We start from the raw sequence: 16,571 nt of genomic DNA, 5'->3' as shown, positions 1-16,571 counted from the left end.
GGGCTCAGCCTCTTCGCCGGGGCGGGACGCGTTGGTCAGGCCGCCGCGAGTGGGTTCTGTTGCTCACTGGGCCGTTCTCATCTCCCAGCGTCTCGCTGAGGAGGTCTTGCCGGTGGTGGCTGCAGTAGTGGAACTGGGGAAATCGTGTTGGGGAGGTTTTGCTTGGCGAGCAGTTTCGCTGAACAGCAAACGAACGCAATTTAGCTGTGCCATGAGAAGTCTTTCCTCTGTACTAAGGACATACCTTGACTGTAATTGCCTTTTTAGCCCAGTATTGCACTGGTCTGGTTCGGTTTGTTTCAGTGATTGCTGGGAAAAGCCTTAAAGACATAGTCACATACTTCATATTATCACTGTTTTCAGAGAGTCTGCCGTGCAAGTCCAGCTGCTATTGCAGTGCATCAAAATAAAGAGGAAAAGAAGAAAGAAAATGAAGCTCTGAACCGACATCGGAATGATGTAAGTGGTTATTTTATACCACATAGTTATAGAAGTAGTGTTGTTCGTCTAGGTTCAGAAAAGGTCCTGAAATCTGAAATACTTTGCTGTATTTTGAAATCCCGGGTTTTGGGAAGAAGGCTTGCTATAATAGCATGCATATAGAAGAAATCATTATCTAAGATCTTCATCTTGCATGCAATTAGTAGGGCTCCTTACACGTTCTTAGATCTCTACTTTTTATCTGACAAAAGGATTTGGGCTATGGGGAAATAGGGGTCAGGATACTGTGGTTCCTAAAGAGAGTGATGGTTCATGAATAAACAGTGTGTGTGATGACTGAAAGAGGATGTTGGATGCCAAAAGAGGTTGTGGAGTCCCCTTCTCTGAAGATACTCAAAACCTGCCTGGGGTGCGTTCCTGTCCAGCCTGCTGTAGGTGAACCTGCTTTGGCAGGGAGTTGGACTAGATGATCTCCGAAGGTCCCTTCCAAACCTGACCGTTCTGTGATTCCTGGGAACTATCTTATTTAAATCTGATGCTTTGAGTGGACTGGCAGGAGCGAGGGCTTGTTGGAGTGATCCAGACTTCTCTAGGATGTCAACCAAATTCTGGGGCAGGAATATAGGCTGCTTTCTGAGATCAAACTCACAAAGCCATTTAGGCCCAGATTGATGAAGATGCTTGCGAAAATTGGAGAGCCACTATCAAATAATCAGCAAGTTGGCTGGGACTATACTGTGTATAATTATTGATAAATGCTTTATTGCATATTAGTATGAATTCTAGTACGGTGAAATCAGGTTTGAGTTGGAACCTCTAGGGATGCATGAATGCTGTGAATCCTTTCATTCTGTTTACTCTCACAAATGTGTACAGGTATGATTTAGTTTATTTGTTACAGCTACAGTGTGAGCCAAGCTTCATAGAAGACAGGCTGAAGCTTTACGAAGCACTGAAAAAAGAACATGATGCTTTGCTAGCTTACAGAGCGGCCAACCTGAGCAAACCTATCAAAATTACCCTGACAGACGGAAAAATGGCTGAAGGGGAATCTTGGAAAACCACACCATATCAATTAGCTGTTGGAATTAGGTAACCTGCAGATTGAAGGCACTGTACTTTTGCAGTGATAAATCTGTTATTATCATTTGTCTCTTAGCTTGTTGCATAACATATATATGTGTCATGGTCAATGGATGGTGACTCTCTGAAGTTGGTTTATTTGGAAAGCATCATTGAAACTTCAACTTAATGGGTGAAGTTACTGTTCTGGGTGATGCTTGAGGTTCTGTGCTGGGATCATAATGCTTGCTTCCAGTTAAATATAACAATCACTGAGACTGCTAGGAATTAGTAGAGACATCTGAAGTTTTGTGAGTTACCAGCTAGCAGTGGAAACTCTTGTTAGAGGCAGTCTTTACTCCAGATCCCCAGTACTGCAAACCATTGAATGAAACTTTAAGACCTTAAGCGTCTGTACCTTAAAAGTAGGAAAGTGTTTAAGACAACCACGGAAAGAAAAATTAAGGGTCTTTAGGTGCTACGAGATGTGGGTGGGGTCTCGTGGAATTTAGAAACCTAAGCACTTTTGCAAATCTGAACCTAAATATTTTGGTATCTTGTCATCATTTGTGTTTCTTAGTCAAGTGTTGGCTTCAAATGCAGTCATAGCCAAAGTGAATGGTGAACTGTGGGACCTGGACCGTCCGCTGGAGGGAGATTGTACTCTGGAGCTGCTTATGTTTGATAATGAAGAAGCAAAAGCTGTGAGTAAACACTCACTGGTTTCTGCTTGATAAAAAGAACTAATGTGAGGAAATTGATGGCAGCATTATGCTTTTAAAATCTTGAATTAAAAACAAAAATCCCCAAAGCTATTCAAGTAATTTGTTTGTCACGATTCAACAACGAAGATGAGATACTAAGTACCTATAATGTCTAGGTGAATGAAATCTTAATGTTCTTTACTTCCCTTGTCTCTTACATAAACAGGTTATTTCTCAAACGAGATCGTACAGAATGTCTTGATTTGCATGCTAACTCGAAATAGTTTGCTGTCTTCTAAGACATGTGTTGTGGTTTGACTCTGTTTGAAGATCAGACACTGAAAGCAACCGTGAGGCTGTCTTACAGTTTTCTAAAAGTTGTCCAATATCAGATTTGAGTCATCAATAACATGTACACCTCCTTTTACCAGCACGGTTTATTAGAAACATAAGTAGGCATATCTTTTTCAATTAATCTGTGAATATTCTTAGCGACACAGCCAAGATTTTTTTTTTTTTATGGGATTCAGTCTTAGGCCTATGTTTATCTTTGTGCGCTAGAATTAGTCTTCATATTGCCAAAAAATTATTCCTGTGGTTAAGTTTGTTTGAGGCATTTCAGGAGCCTGTACAGGCTTAATCTTCTAGCAGTGGCAATGAAGTGGCCTCAGTTGATAGGGACGTGGAACATAAATCTGGTATTGATCCACTGGGTTGTTAGCGCTCTTCTTCTGTCATTTCGGGTAATGTGGTTTAAAATCCTATTAACAGATGTACTTTATGTGAACAATGGTAACTTAATTGTCTACCTTGCTTTAGATGGGGTTAGTATTGCATAGACTTAACTGACCGGAAACTCACTTAGAAATGAACAAGGTACAATAAGTACTGAGGTGACGGAATCGTGTAGAGGTATAATCATCTTTCAGACTGAAATACTGTGGGGTTTTATTGCTACATCTGCTGTTATATTAGTCGTGTAGTGTACTTCAAAATAAGAACAGAAAGTTGTTATACTTCTGACAGAATTTAAACAACACTTATTCCAGTGTATTTCCCAACTGCAGATGTACCTCTGTTTTGTTTTTTTTCTTTTTAGTTACACACTGCCAGTGGCTTGCTCACCTGAGTTTATTTGCAGGTTTATTGGCATTCAAGTGCTCATATTCTTGGAGAGGCAATGGAAGGTTATTTTGGGGGCTGCTTATGCTATGGACCACCAATTGAGAATGGATTTTATTATGACATGTACATTGAAGACAGGTAAAATTTCAGTGTCGGAGAACTTTAATACTCTGTTTCAAAGCTCAGCACTAGAATTACTTTTGCTCAGTCATGTTTCTGCATGTTAAAAGTAAAATTGTGTACCTAGTATGGTTTAAAAGTGACAGGTTAGTCACCTTCATAGTGTAGCTCTGCGTATACATATATATTGAGAGTATGTGTATATTTAAATTCAAGAGCAGGTTCAGACACCTGCTCCTTAAGACTTGCAGTTGATGAATGTTCTGCAAAAAAATGTAGAGTGTTTGGGTAAAACTTTCTGAAGTTCCTGGGAGATATAGGAGACCGTATCCTTGAAGGATTGCAGTAGTTTGGTTGAAAAGTGCCATAGTCACTTGTAGAAATGGCACGTATGCATGGAACTCATATAGGTGTTTACTCCTTCTAATCCTTGTGCACAGCTTTACAATTCTGGTTTTTTTCCTTGTTTATCTTTCTGTAGTCAGGGAGAATACTGAATCTGCATCAGCTGATAAACTAGCTCTTGCAGCTGGGTTGAGCCTTTTTTTTTTTTTCTCCTTTTTTCGTAAATCATGTATACTTTGAGCTACAGATCTTCCAGGCGTTTAAACATGTCAAAGACTGCTCTAGGAGCGACTGCAATGGGTTTATTCAGAGTGATACCATTTGTGTCCGAGTTTAGTGTCTGAAAGTACAGTCAATTGTAAGAAACAAAGAAAACACTGTGACAAATCACAAGAACACGTCCTGTGTTTTTCAGATTAAACCACTAGAAAGTGGTGACTTAAAAAATAGGAATATAAAAATAACTACTTTGTATTTCTTTTGCCTGTGTCTGTTTGTTTAGAGGTGTATCTAGTACTGAATTCCCACTACTAGAGAACCGCTGTAAAAATATCATAAAAGAGAAGCAGGCTTTCGAAAGGCTGGAAGTCAAAAAGGACATCCTGTTAGACATGTTTAAGGTAAGTCTTTGGAGTACCTGTGGTTCTGGTGCAATGATCTTTTAAAACGTAACTTTTATAAAATACTGCATGTGACTGACTTGCAGAATAGTAGCTGTCTAGTAAAACAAAGAAAAACAATAGCATCCTGTTCCCACCTCTCCATATCGCTCTCCAAGTGTTCAGCATGTTTTTGGGCAATAATAAAAACAATTTCTTGTTACACAAAGCCACCTCAAGCTCAATGAGATGACAAAGAAATTAGTACACAAAAGGCATACATTCAGTCTGGCTCATTTGCAGAGACAAGTCAAAAAAGACTTTGTCCTCTAGTCCTCTGTTTTATACAGTGAATATTACCAGTCTCGCTGTACTGTGTTTTAATTGCCTTTCAAAAGTGCTTTAAGGTGTTCAGGTGGTAATCACTATGCTTAACATACCCTCAGGAAAATTAAGATATTTTTGTCTCTTTCCTCTCTTGTTTTGTAATTCTTCTGAAAGGATGTTGAACTTTTGCATGCATATATGTGTTCATGTGACTTTTTAGTTTTGTCTTTTACTGATGCGTTTGCATTATTGACACATGCTTTTAAAGTAGAATTTTATTAACTGTTTTATTGATGTTTCTGAGTTTTTGTGTTTCCCACACAGTATAACATTTTTTTTATTCTAACTTCTGAATACTTGTGTATTTGGGACATAAGGTTGCAATTAATATTGCTACTTATGTAAAATCAGATCTTTTCTTTCTCTGCTGGAACAGATTAGGTCTCAATTTGTGGCCAAATGGCAAATCCACTTTTCACTCATTCCCTCTGGTTTCAATAAACAGATGAAAATAAGTTACCGCTTATGACCCTGAATTGCTGGATAATGGGTAGAGCTAACTCAGCTCAGTGTGGGATGAGGATCCTGTTCATTCAGTTGCCAGGGATAAAACTGGAAAATGGCAAAGACGTTTTTTTCTGTTTGATGTACATGTTTGAAATTTCCTGGCCATCTTTAACAAAGATTACATACGGAACTATATGAATTGCTGAGTGTGTTACGGTGCTCTTGACAATGGATCAAGTGTACTGAGTATTTACTGGGTGAATATTCTGCTTCAGGTAGAAGGCACAATTACATTTAAAATGCACTGAATTTGTTGAATATTAGTGTGTTTGAACATGTTAAGCATTAGCTTACATGCCATTGGTGACTGTGTTTAAAAATGTCAAGAGTGTTTTAAAATAAACACTTCTTTTCTTTTCTGTATAGATGTGGTCCGTTGATTGATCTCTGCAGGGGTCCACACGTGAGACACACTGGAAAAATTAAGGCCCTTAAAATATTTAAGGTAAGTTTAAATTAACTGTGCATTAAAACTTAACTATGGGTCAGTTGATTTATTTATGGATTTATTTCTCCTGAAGTGATTATGCTAGGGTCCTTTGTATGTCCTTTGTATTGTTTGCTCTGCTTACTCTGAAAATAGTCCTCAGTTTCTTTCCCCACTCCCATCACACAAGTAGAACTACAGACCTTCTGTCCTGGTTTGAGGCCCAGACCATGACACCTTCATCATTCGTCTACTTCCAATGTTGACTGATTCTTGACCATCACAACATAGTACATCAGTTCAAGTTAACAGCATCTTTTTTTAATGTAGTGCAGTACCATGCGTGCTTTGACTATAATGAAAAGCACTGCAAAAATATACTAGTAGTGACTAGATTAGCTGTGGAACCAGTTGTACCATGCACAGTAGCGAAGTGCGGTGCCTAAGCCAATGTGGCAGTACTGTGCTGGTATCTCCAACCAGCGTTGCACTTTGTAGTGATAGTTTGAGTCTATACTAGCTGTCACATCTGTGTGCCGCGTGTGCGTGCGCTCTATGCTGCAGTAAATGAATGTCCAGGATATTGATTGGGTCAGAAAATAGTATTTTGACCTTGTAAGATGATATCTTTCAGGAACAGGAGGTAAAGTGGACGCTGGCAGATCCGCAAGTGCTGCTGTTTAAAAATGGCATTGCTCGTAGGAAAGCCAGAGACTGTGCCTGCAGATACCTCTGGTTATGTTGTAGTTTAAGTTACTTAGAGATGCTAATTTTGGTAACCTTATTAGACTGACCTTAGTGGAACATTCATCGTAGTTACTTCTGCTGGCTTCCTAACTGAAGTTTATGGAACTGGGAGTTGCAGCGATTAAGTGCTAGATTGTCCAAACAGCTGGGATTTAACTGTGAGCGTGAGTGAGTTTTGTTTTGTCTTTCATGTTTCCCTACTGCGTTGTGTTTTGAACGTAAACAAGTGCTGCGTTTTTAAAAGATGTAATGTGAGATACTAAAACATACCATGATGAGAGTTAAAACAAGATACCTAAGTAGAATAAAAGTATGGCTTGACCAGTCACTTTTGTTTACGTCTTCTATATTAGTATGCTGACTAAAAGGCAGCGCAAATATCTTTGTATTATAAACAAATGCAGGATGACTGCATATCATTCTTTACCCAAGGGAAAAAATTAACATTTGAACGGGTTAGCGTTTGTTCCTCCTTTCCCTGAGATTCTATAATATTATCTTAAAGTACGGGTTTTGTGCATCAGAATTCTTCTACATATTGGGAAGGAAAATCTGACATGGAAACTCTGCAGAGAATATATGGAATATCCTTTCCTGATAACAAAATGATGAAGGAATGGGAAAAATTCCAGGAAGAAGCCAGAAATCGGGACCATAGGAAAATTGGAAAGGTACGCTATTTCATGGTCTACTTCTCTTCTATACTTCTGTAATAGAATTCATTCTCTCTTGTTGTTTTTTTCCATTTTTCAACAGTTTGAATGGGAGACAGTTATATGAGTTTCTTGGTGTCAGTTGTATTTTAAAATTTTAATTCTACAAAAATTGTGTAAATAATATCTTTTGGTCATTCTTTATTATAGGCATAAATACAGGCTTTGAGTAACCTGGTCTAGTGGAAGGTGTCCCTGCCCATGGTTGGAACTAGATGATCTTTAAGGTTCCTTCCAACCCAAACCATTCTATGATTCTGTGATAAATAGGGTAATAGTTAAGTGCATGTATGTGCAGTACTTCAGCTGTTGTTTTGAATATTGTTGATAGATTCCTCTGCTAGATTTAAATGAACAGATCTAATCTTAAATTGAGTGTAAATCGGAAGACATTAGATTGACGCAGATGAGGATCGTGACCTAATGGTCGTGTTGGCATGCAGTCTCCTAACTGTTGTCACCTTTGCTGTAGTTTTGTAGAGAAGGTGGAGTTACAGGGAGGGTATTTGAGAGAAGATAGCAAGTAGCTTTGTGGATGTTTAAAGGCATAATGGGCAGTACAGGGTGAAAGCAGGGAGGCATTTATTTGAAAAACTCGTGTGTAAGTGAAGGTCAGCATTGTTGGCCGAGAGACATGAACCTCTTGCTGCTTACTGGCAGACGTGAAAGAAGAGGCTGTGAAGGGCCTTCACAAGCAAAGATGAACAACTGAGGGTAACTCAGAAGAGAAAGAGCCACTGAGGAATTTACAGAAAACAATGACAAAGGAAGAAGTAGAAAAATTGTCTTTATAGAAGTGCTTGTGCTTATTTCTAATAACTTATGAAGACTTGAATATTTGTTGAGTATTTGTTTGATGATTACTCCTATGCCTTTTTAGAAACTAATTATCTAGTATAAAACAACTTACCTCATGTCTATTTATCTAATATCTACGATACTGAAGAGGCTAAGGTTCTCCAAAGGTATATCAGAGCCACACTGCTGAGCTTATGTTTTTGAGACAGCATTCTGATAAAGAGTGACTGGCTCACAAGCTTCAGCCATCAACCCTCAGATCTGATGGGTATATGCTTAATTGCTTTGGTCACTAAAGGTAAGATTGATTAAGGCTTCAGTATTTTGAGGAAGTGTGTGTTTACATAGTCACAGAGTCAGATGGAATTCAGTGTTCTTACAAACTTCTGAGAGTAAGAATTATAGATAAATTAACTACTGTTGCTGAGAACTTGTAGACTTCTGGAAATCATCTTGTTGCTGTAATATTTCGTTTTTGTGAACCGAGTCTCAACATGTGTGAAGTAGTCTTTCTGCTGTTCTGAGTTTACATCCAAAGTGGTGTTACAGCATTCTGTTTTTAATGTACCTAGGAGCAAGAACTCTTCTTCTTTCACGACTTGAGTCCTGGAAGCTGCTTTTTCCTCCCCAGGGGTGCCTTTCTTTATAACACACTCGTGGATTTCATACGAGTGAGTATATACTAATGTAACTCTTAACAAGCTTAATATCAGTTGTTGATCTTAAGTGATAGGCCATTCATAGCACTGAGCTATCCTCAGAAACAGAAACATCTGTGTATGTAAACATAGACCAGATTTTCGCTATGATTCTACAGATCTAACCTTTTTGAAAATAGGGCGGAGTAAAGCTTTGACACGTGTTCCTTCCAGTCATGTAAAACCTACATGTGCCGTAGACCTTTAGTCTCCCAGTACATTGCCGTCATAAGAACACAGTTAAAAAGAATCAGGCTTTTGCTTGTCAAAAGCTTGATCTCCTTTTAAATGTTGAATTTGTCTTATAGGAGGAATATCACAGGCGTAATTTCACTGAAGTTGTATCTCCAAACGTCTTCAACAGTAAACTCTGGGAAACTTCAGGACACTGGCAGCACTACAGTGAAAATATGTTCTCTTTTGAGATCGAGAAGGAAACTTTTGCCCTTAAACCGATGAATTGTCCAGGACATTGGTTTGTACTCTCAACTGAAAACCTCCCTATTTTACTATATTTATCCTTCGTGGGGCTGAGGGGAAAAAATGGAGTATTAATACATGTTATCGTGTATATTTACAATAGACTAGCAAGCTCCTAGTGTGTCCAGACAGCTCCCCAACAGTGTCCCAAAGCAGACCAAATACAGTTCTTACAGGAGTATCTTTCAGTAAGCCTGCACTGAGCTAGGTTTGTGCATGCTAATACTAGTCTGTACCACTAGTAAATACAAATCCCGTTGGACAGAGATAGGCATCCGGTGTGGTGTCCGGTGTGGTGAACCAAAAGAAGGTACAGATGAACCAGTCTTGATTGTTACTCTCGCAGTGTTTTTCCTGGGTACTCTTTAGCAATACATTCCCGAGCGCTGCACTTTTTCTGTTTGCCTGCCTTTTGGGATGCAGACAACCTGAACGGATAAATATGTAAAAATTTGATTACTTTCTGTACTGATATTGTTTTAGTGTCTGTGTTGTCTTAAATCTTGTATAAGACGGATCAAAGGAGGGTTGTTTCATGTTCCGTCTAGCTTGATGTTTGCCCATCGTCCACGATCCTGGAGGGAAATGCCTCTTAGACTTGCAGATTTTGGAGTTCTTCACCGAAATGAACTCTCTGGGACTTTAAGTGGCTTGACTCGTGTAAGGCGCTTCCAGCAAGATGATGCTCACATCTTTTGCACAATAGAACAGGTAAAAAGACAAACCCCCAAAAAACAACCACACCAACACCATCAGTGAACCAAAAAAAAACTCCCCTCCCAGTGCAAACCAACATTAAACTCGAAAAAACTCCCCAAAATGTTTCAGCTCGCTGCTTCTGTTGTGTTGCTTTGTAGCATAATGCTGGTTTTGATGTTTTTTTCTGATAGATTTAGAAGGTGCTTCCTTCTCAGCCATTTGCTATGCCAGATTTCTTAACCTTCTGCAATATTGCTTAAGTCAATAGCCTGTTGAGCTTAGCTTCTCTGTTACAAGTTTCTCAAATCGCAGTGCCATAATTTGTGTTATTTATTTTTCTATTTGAAATTAAAAAATGCTTACATCGAAAGAAGAAAACAATGTTATTTGAGGGATGTTATTGATTGTGAATTACGTAATAAGATTTTCTGTACAGGATTTTTCCCTTTAGAAAGATACATTGGGCATCAAATCCCAAAAGGGAAAATCTTTTGCATCTCCCATCTCCCCCTGCAATGAAAAAAAGCTGTTGACCACATTTTGTTTTCCATAGTAGTGCTGAATACATACTTTATTTTGTCAGTAATGCCATAGATTGTAGTGGAGCTATGTGAATAAATTGGTGTACTCTTGTCAAGCCTGACTCATGCAATTTGGCTCCAGAAGCTCCGGCTTAACGAGAACATTTCTTGCCACACCACCTCAGTTCTCAATTCACCCATTACCTAGATTTGGGTTTGTAGGATGTAATTTTAATGTGATCTTTATTTTTTTTTAATTTAATGGACTCTTATATTCTGATTATGAGGAATTCAGTAAGTCCAGTTACATTTTTGTGTAAATAGTTTTAACTAGTATCTTTTGTTTATGTTTAAGATTGAAGAAGAAATTAAGGGCTGTCTTGATTTCCTGAAGTCAGTGTATGCTGTCTTTGGTTTTTCCTTTCAACTACATCTCTCTACAAGACCAGAAAATTATCTAGGAGAGTTGGAGATCTGGGATCATGCAGAAAAGGTAATTCATTTAAAAGCAAACAAACATAGCCTTTAATATTTGTATTTGTAGAGGTGGATATTTAACTAAGTTCTTTCATGTTGAATAGTGAAATTAGTGAAATTGCTTAAATCAGATGCTAAACATTTTCCTTAGTGGAAATGCTTGTTGAAAAACGTCACATTAAAGGCAAAGTTTCTGTATAAAATGAGAACTGCCTGATTCATACTTAGCCCCTTATCTTGAACTGATTTGATTTTTATTCCGCTCTCCCCTCACCCCCCGATTAATCACAACATTTGTACAAGGAACTACTCTTACTTCAGGATTATTTACCATAAATGACTAAATGCTTGAACAATCGGAGTCATGCTGCCTGTTGGCTCCCTTCGTGTTTCAAAGGCAAATGCTTTGACTTCGAGTAATGAAAGGCCCTGCTATACCGTTTTTTAATTATTATCTCATTTTTATGATTAGCAACTTGAAAACAGCTTGAATAACTTTGGAGAGCAATGGAATTTGAATCCAGGAGATGGAGCATTTTATGGTCCGAAGGTTAGTGAATCGGGATTTTAATACAACTTTGGGATGGACAAGAATACAGACACAATGCAGGCAAACTATATTTAGTAACTGTGACTTGGTTATTTTGCTTCACAGATTGATATTAAAATCAAAGATGCTATTGGCAGGTACCATCAATGTGCTACTATCCAACTGGACTTCCAACTACCCATTCAATTTAATCTTACTTACGTTGGGTGAGTGGTTAAGCTAAATATCTTCCTCTTTTAAATGAAATAATGAAAATAACCATATTTTTTTTAATTAATTATCTGTAACTCTCATTAAACTGAGGTGTATCAATGCTCTGTTGCTCGCTTAACAAATTATTCGCCTGTATATTAGTAGCCCGGTTAGAAGGGGAAACATCCCTGGTGAGTAGAGGACTGACTCATGAAGATGTTTCCTCACTGTAATGATAGCTTACGTTAATTGTAAATAATATGGATTGCAGGAAGACATAATGATCTGTCTCGTCTGCCAGTTCTGAAGACAACTGATCACATATAATGCTAAAGAAAACTCCGTTGAGTCAGTTTCAGCCTAGTCACTGTGTCTGCTTTGAAAACATGGCATACAAATTCAAACATGTCTTAAGGAACTAGTGTGTTTGTAATAAGTACCTCATTCTTTTTATCAGGTAAAGTTAGTTAACTTTGAACATAAACAAAATGCGAATAGTTTTTAATGAAAATCTCACTTTGGCTTCCAGCTAGGAAGAGGGGCTTTTATCCACTGAGTGAATTAATCTTGTTGACTTGAACACACATTTTCTGGGTTGTTTTTCTTGCCGTTTTTGCATATTATAAAGAGTTTGATGGGAAAGATAGAAATAAAATCTTTGTTACTTTTTGGTCCTGCTGCATGTTCTACAGTAGATGTCATAGCTCGTTGGTAGGTGATAATACTGTTACAAACAGCGGCTGGCTTTTTTTTTTAACTCACAAGATTGTAATCTAAGGAAAGAAATGAACAGTAAGGGCAGGTAAGATCCTGTGCGACAAAGTAAAACCAAGACGTAGCAGAAAAGAAAGAGTGAGAAAGAACATAATAAACTGCACAAAAATGGAGTTGAGTCAGTTGAGTGTCTTTTCAAACTCTGGGAATTTGTGCCTATGCCACTAGCTACAGGCATGATTATTTTAAGCCACTGTGATTATTCAGTATTCCTTTAAAAGCCCAGGTGACTTAAAGAAAGCACATTTTTATTAAAAACGGTAGATTTTGCCTAAGTATAAATAACTAAATTTTGTCTTTACTCGAAAAGTAGAATCAAAAATATTAGTAGGATTATTGCTGTGTGAGCTAGAAGAATTTCTTTTTTAAACTTCACTTACTCTTTTTCAGTAAGGATGGCGATGATAAGAAAAGGCCAGTGATTATTCATAGAGCTATTTTGGGATCTGTGGAGAGAATGATAGCTATTCTCGCAGAAAATTACGGAGGAAAATGGTATGTGGCACAAATGCAGTTCTAAGAAATGTGTAACAATGTAGAAAATACCTCCCTAATGTCCCATATATTCTAATGCAGAATAATATCCCTGGAATTTTCTCAGAATTAGTAGGTAAGATTACAAGAAAAGAAGTCTAATTTTATGGTCTGAGTTGTATGATACCCTTTAATTAGTAGTTAATTATAAGAAATTCAGTTCCATGAGACTGCAGGAAAAGTTATACAATTAAGCAGAAATAAGAATTGTAATTGAATGTGTATGTGCTGCATTAATCTTGTTCCTTTATTCTTAAAAATAAATACTTAAATGCTTTTCTACTGGGAAGATGTTAGACCTGTAAAGCAATTATTTATACAGATGTGAATAAGTCCTAATATATGGAATATTTTAACCTGTAAGATGTGTTGTTTCATCTTGAATAAGGTCTGAAGATATTTCTTCATTAATGTATTTATTAAGGAAGGGTTAATTCTTACTTTCAGTCACCTATCTGTCTGACCATCCACCTTTCACTATGAAGTTACAAATAAAAGTGGAAATAATGTGAAAAAATAGTTCTGTTTAAAATTGTGAGGTTAGCTGGGAAGTGAACAGAAGATCAAAGTTCTGCATATGTCAATTTACTAGAATCAATCTATTTGCTCTCTTATGTGAACTTGAAAAGAGGAAGATAACGTCTTATCCAACATCCTTATCTGACAAAAATATTTTTGTAAGGTAAAGAAATTGTTACTGGGGAACATGACTGTGTATATGAATGCAAATGTAAAACGCACATTTATCTCCCACTTTTCTTGTCCTCCTTGCCAGGCCGTTCTGGCTGTCTCCGCGGCAGGTCATGGTTGTGCCTGTGGGACCTGCTTCTGAAGAGTACGCCCGGCAGGTGAGAGCAGGGCCTCCCTTTTTATAGTAGCAATCAATTTTAATAGCTCCTTAAGTGCTTGTCCTAGAACAAAGAATGAACGCTTTAATAATTTTGGAGACATATTTGGGGGGGCGAAGTAAATTTTTCCGTGTAGTCTAAAATTTGTATAAGCTCGAAAAAGGGTCACATAACCCAAAGTGTTTTGGATTCTGTTATTATGTACATATTTCAGTCATTATTAAAGGAAAAAAACATTCTGGATGGCAAACCAATGTTTTGTTATGCTAACTTATGCTTCATTACCGAATTATCTGCTTCAAGAAGGGGCAGACCTGGTTTCTTCCACTTCCCAGCACGTACCCTCTTGCCTACGTTACATTTGACCGTGGTTGTTTACCCCTCTGCCCTGCTCTTCTTTTAATGCAAGCGTAAGAGGGTTTGTTCCTTCTCCTCTTTCTTTTGCTCCGACTGAGGAAACAGCTTTGACGCTCAGCAGTGTAGCTGTCTGAGGAGATCAGCAAATGTGCGATATGGGTGTTACCTGGTATTGTCTTCCAGCTGGAGTCCTGCTAAGCCCTGAAGTGCGCGTGCAGTTGTCTTCAAATAACTTCATTGACTTCTTACGACGATTCACAAGAGCGAAATTCTGCACATATATTGGAAGAGATCAGGAATTACAGCATGTACAAATTTATGTTTTAGAATATATACTGTAATATTAAGTGGGGTTTTTTGGTTTTTTTTGTAGGTTTGCAGTGACTTTTTTGAAGCAGGATTTATGTCAGATGTGGATCTGGATCAAAGTTGCACATTAAACAAGAAAATTAGAAATGCACAGCTGGCCCAGTATAACTTTATCTTAGGTAATTGCAGCATCTTACATTTCTGAATATCATTTAACTTTGAATGTTGGGCATAGAGTTTTCCTAGACTCATTTTGTAGTGTAGGTAGTCAGTTTAATGTTGTTTGTGGTTGTCTTGCAGTGGTTGGAGAAAAGGAGAAAGCAAATAATGCTGTCAACGTGCGAACAAGAGACAACAAAATTCATGGGGAGACTTCAGTATCTTCTGCTATTGAGAAACTCAAGAAATTTAAGAGTTCACGTGTTCAAAATGCAGAAGAAGAATTCTGATGTTGCTGTCCGGGAAAAAAATAAATTATTAGCTGGTGTTTCTTTCCTCTTGCACAGCAGTAATGCTCATCTGAGAGAATTTTCAGTTAATGGATACACAAAATACGCAAATGTAGCAATGTTGGTGCTCCAGGAATAGCATGAGAGGACAACTGCCAACTCCGGTGACAGTCCCATGGGATTCCAGTCTGGGCGAGTCGCCGAATGCTTATTTTAAAAGTTCTACACCTCTGCTAAAATATGTTGGGTTTGCTGTGGAAACAAATCAGGATGCATGCCGGCCGCCGCTGTGATTGCTGCGCTGCCTGAGGCCCGTGGCAGCCGCACAGCTGAGCTGAGGTGGGCTGCAGGGCTGGGGGGCTCAGCTGCCGGGGGGGTGCAGCAGCACCATTGCGGGTTGGGTTTTTTGTAACACCAGATTATAGCGATTTTCTTTTTCTTTTTTGGGGGCGAGGGGGTGGGGGGAATAGCTTGATTCTTTCTGAATTTATGTTCACAGACTACAAATACGTCGGTGTCTTTGTTGGAAATCTGGGTGAAACACGGCACATCATGCTGGTGTGATAACTGGTTGCTGTAAAAGTGATTGCCAAGAATGAAGTTCAGTTACTCACTGTGTGTGGAAAGTGTTTTATTTTTTCCTGCGTTTGCTGTTGATTTGGCTTTTTTATAAAAGCAAAAAAAACTTTGAAAAAACTTCCTGTGTGTAATTTATTGCTGTGTTTGCTTGGGATGCTGAGAGTGCTGGAAAGGTGAGGATGGCAGTTTTCATTTTAGAACGCAGCATGTTGAATTTAAATTGGCCATAATTATCTGACTGACTTACGCTTTTAAATTATTTTAAAGTTAATGTTTCAGGCAATCAAATCAGATATTTTTTGAGAGATTAATTTTTACCACGATTTTTTTTTTCACTTTTATATGCTGTTTTTTAGTGCTAAATACATTACTCGGTTATCTGAGCTATATGGCTGTAGTTGTTCTGATTAAAATGTCACTGAAGTGAAACAGAAAATACTATTTAGTGCATTGACGTTATACAGATAGAAAGCTAGGGTTTTACTTCGGCCTGAGACTCGCACAGACTTGGGTTTAATAGGCCCGGCTTTGCGTTTCAATATTTCATTCTCTGCAGCCATTTTTACCAACTGAGTATCCCTCGCTTTTAAAAGAAAAAGGAAAAAATAGAAGGAACAAGCGCTGGGAAAGCTTTCTGTTCCCCTTTGCAGAATTAATGTGGAATGTGGAGGGTGATTTGTATTTACATTTATTATTTCATATATAAAACATTTTTATGGACAACCACCTCCATGATACACGTGATGTATTCAGACTGCAGAATTAAAATTTTTGGGTTTTTTTTTTCCAGTGAATTTCTAGGGTTTGCAAATATAAACTTTTTAGCATACACGTATCTGTGCTGTCGCCATTTAAATTGTCAGGCGACCTGCAGCAATGAGAGAGGTCGCTGAAGGATGCAAATTGATAAAAGCTACAATTTTCGCCAGGGAGAGCTATGCAGGGAGGAGGACGGGGCGATGGCGGAAGGCGCTGCGCAGGGCCGCAGCCGCAGGGGCGAACCGCGCGGGGGCGTCTCGGAACGTTACCGCCGTCGGTAAAACCAGAACCCGCACTTTGTTCCTCGGTGTCCGCCGTCAGGGTCCTCCCCGCCCTCAGCGGCACCGGTCCCCCCCTCATCCGGCGGCCC

At 38.5% G+C, this 16,571-nt stretch overlaps 1 protein-coding gene across 1 annotated transcript in view; it reads left to right on the top strand.

Annotated features, from left to right (window-relative positions):
* Positions 1 to 14,863, top strand: part of TARSL2 (threonyl-tRNA synthetase-like 2) — a 16,158-nt gene extending 1,295 nt beyond the window's left edge. Inside the window, exons 3-19 of the mRNA XM_009885783.1 lie at positions 364 to 459; positions 1,343 to 1,533; positions 2,084 to 2,207; positions 3,349 to 3,470; positions 4,300 to 4,417; positions 5,655 to 5,735; positions 6,989 to 7,135; positions 8,548 to 8,646; positions 8,982 to 9,148; positions 9,702 to 9,864; positions 10,729 to 10,866; positions 11,323 to 11,400; positions 11,506 to 11,606; positions 12,757 to 12,861; positions 13,676 to 13,748; positions 14,479 to 14,593; positions 14,715 to 14,863. Coding sequence (XP_009884085.1) covers positions 364 to 459; positions 1,343 to 1,533; positions 2,084 to 2,207; positions 3,349 to 3,470; positions 4,300 to 4,417; positions 5,655 to 5,735; positions 6,989 to 7,135; positions 8,548 to 8,646; positions 8,982 to 9,148; positions 9,702 to 9,864; positions 10,729 to 10,866; positions 11,323 to 11,400; positions 11,506 to 11,606; positions 12,757 to 12,861; positions 13,676 to 13,748; positions 14,479 to 14,593; positions 14,715 to 14,863 — 2,067 coding nt within the window. The remainder of the gene's footprint in view (positions 1 to 363; positions 460 to 1,342; positions 1,534 to 2,083; positions 2,208 to 3,348; positions 3,471 to 4,299; positions 4,418 to 5,654; positions 5,736 to 6,988; positions 7,136 to 8,547; positions 8,647 to 8,981; positions 9,149 to 9,701; positions 9,865 to 10,728; positions 10,867 to 11,322; positions 11,401 to 11,505; positions 11,607 to 12,756; positions 12,862 to 13,675; positions 13,749 to 14,478; positions 14,594 to 14,714) is intronic.
* Positions 14,864 to 16,571: the final 1,708 nt, after the last annotated feature.

The sequence above is a fragment of the Charadrius vociferus genome, unplaced genomic scaffold, assembly GCF_000708025.1.
Source record: "Charadrius vociferus isolate BGI_N301 unplaced genomic scaffold, ASM70802v2 scaffold325, whole genome shotgun sequence".
Lineage (NCBI taxonomy): Eukaryota > Metazoa > Chordata > Aves > Charadriiformes > Charadriidae > Charadrius > Charadrius vociferus.
This window is presented reverse-complemented; position numbering and strand designations above follow the sequence as displayed.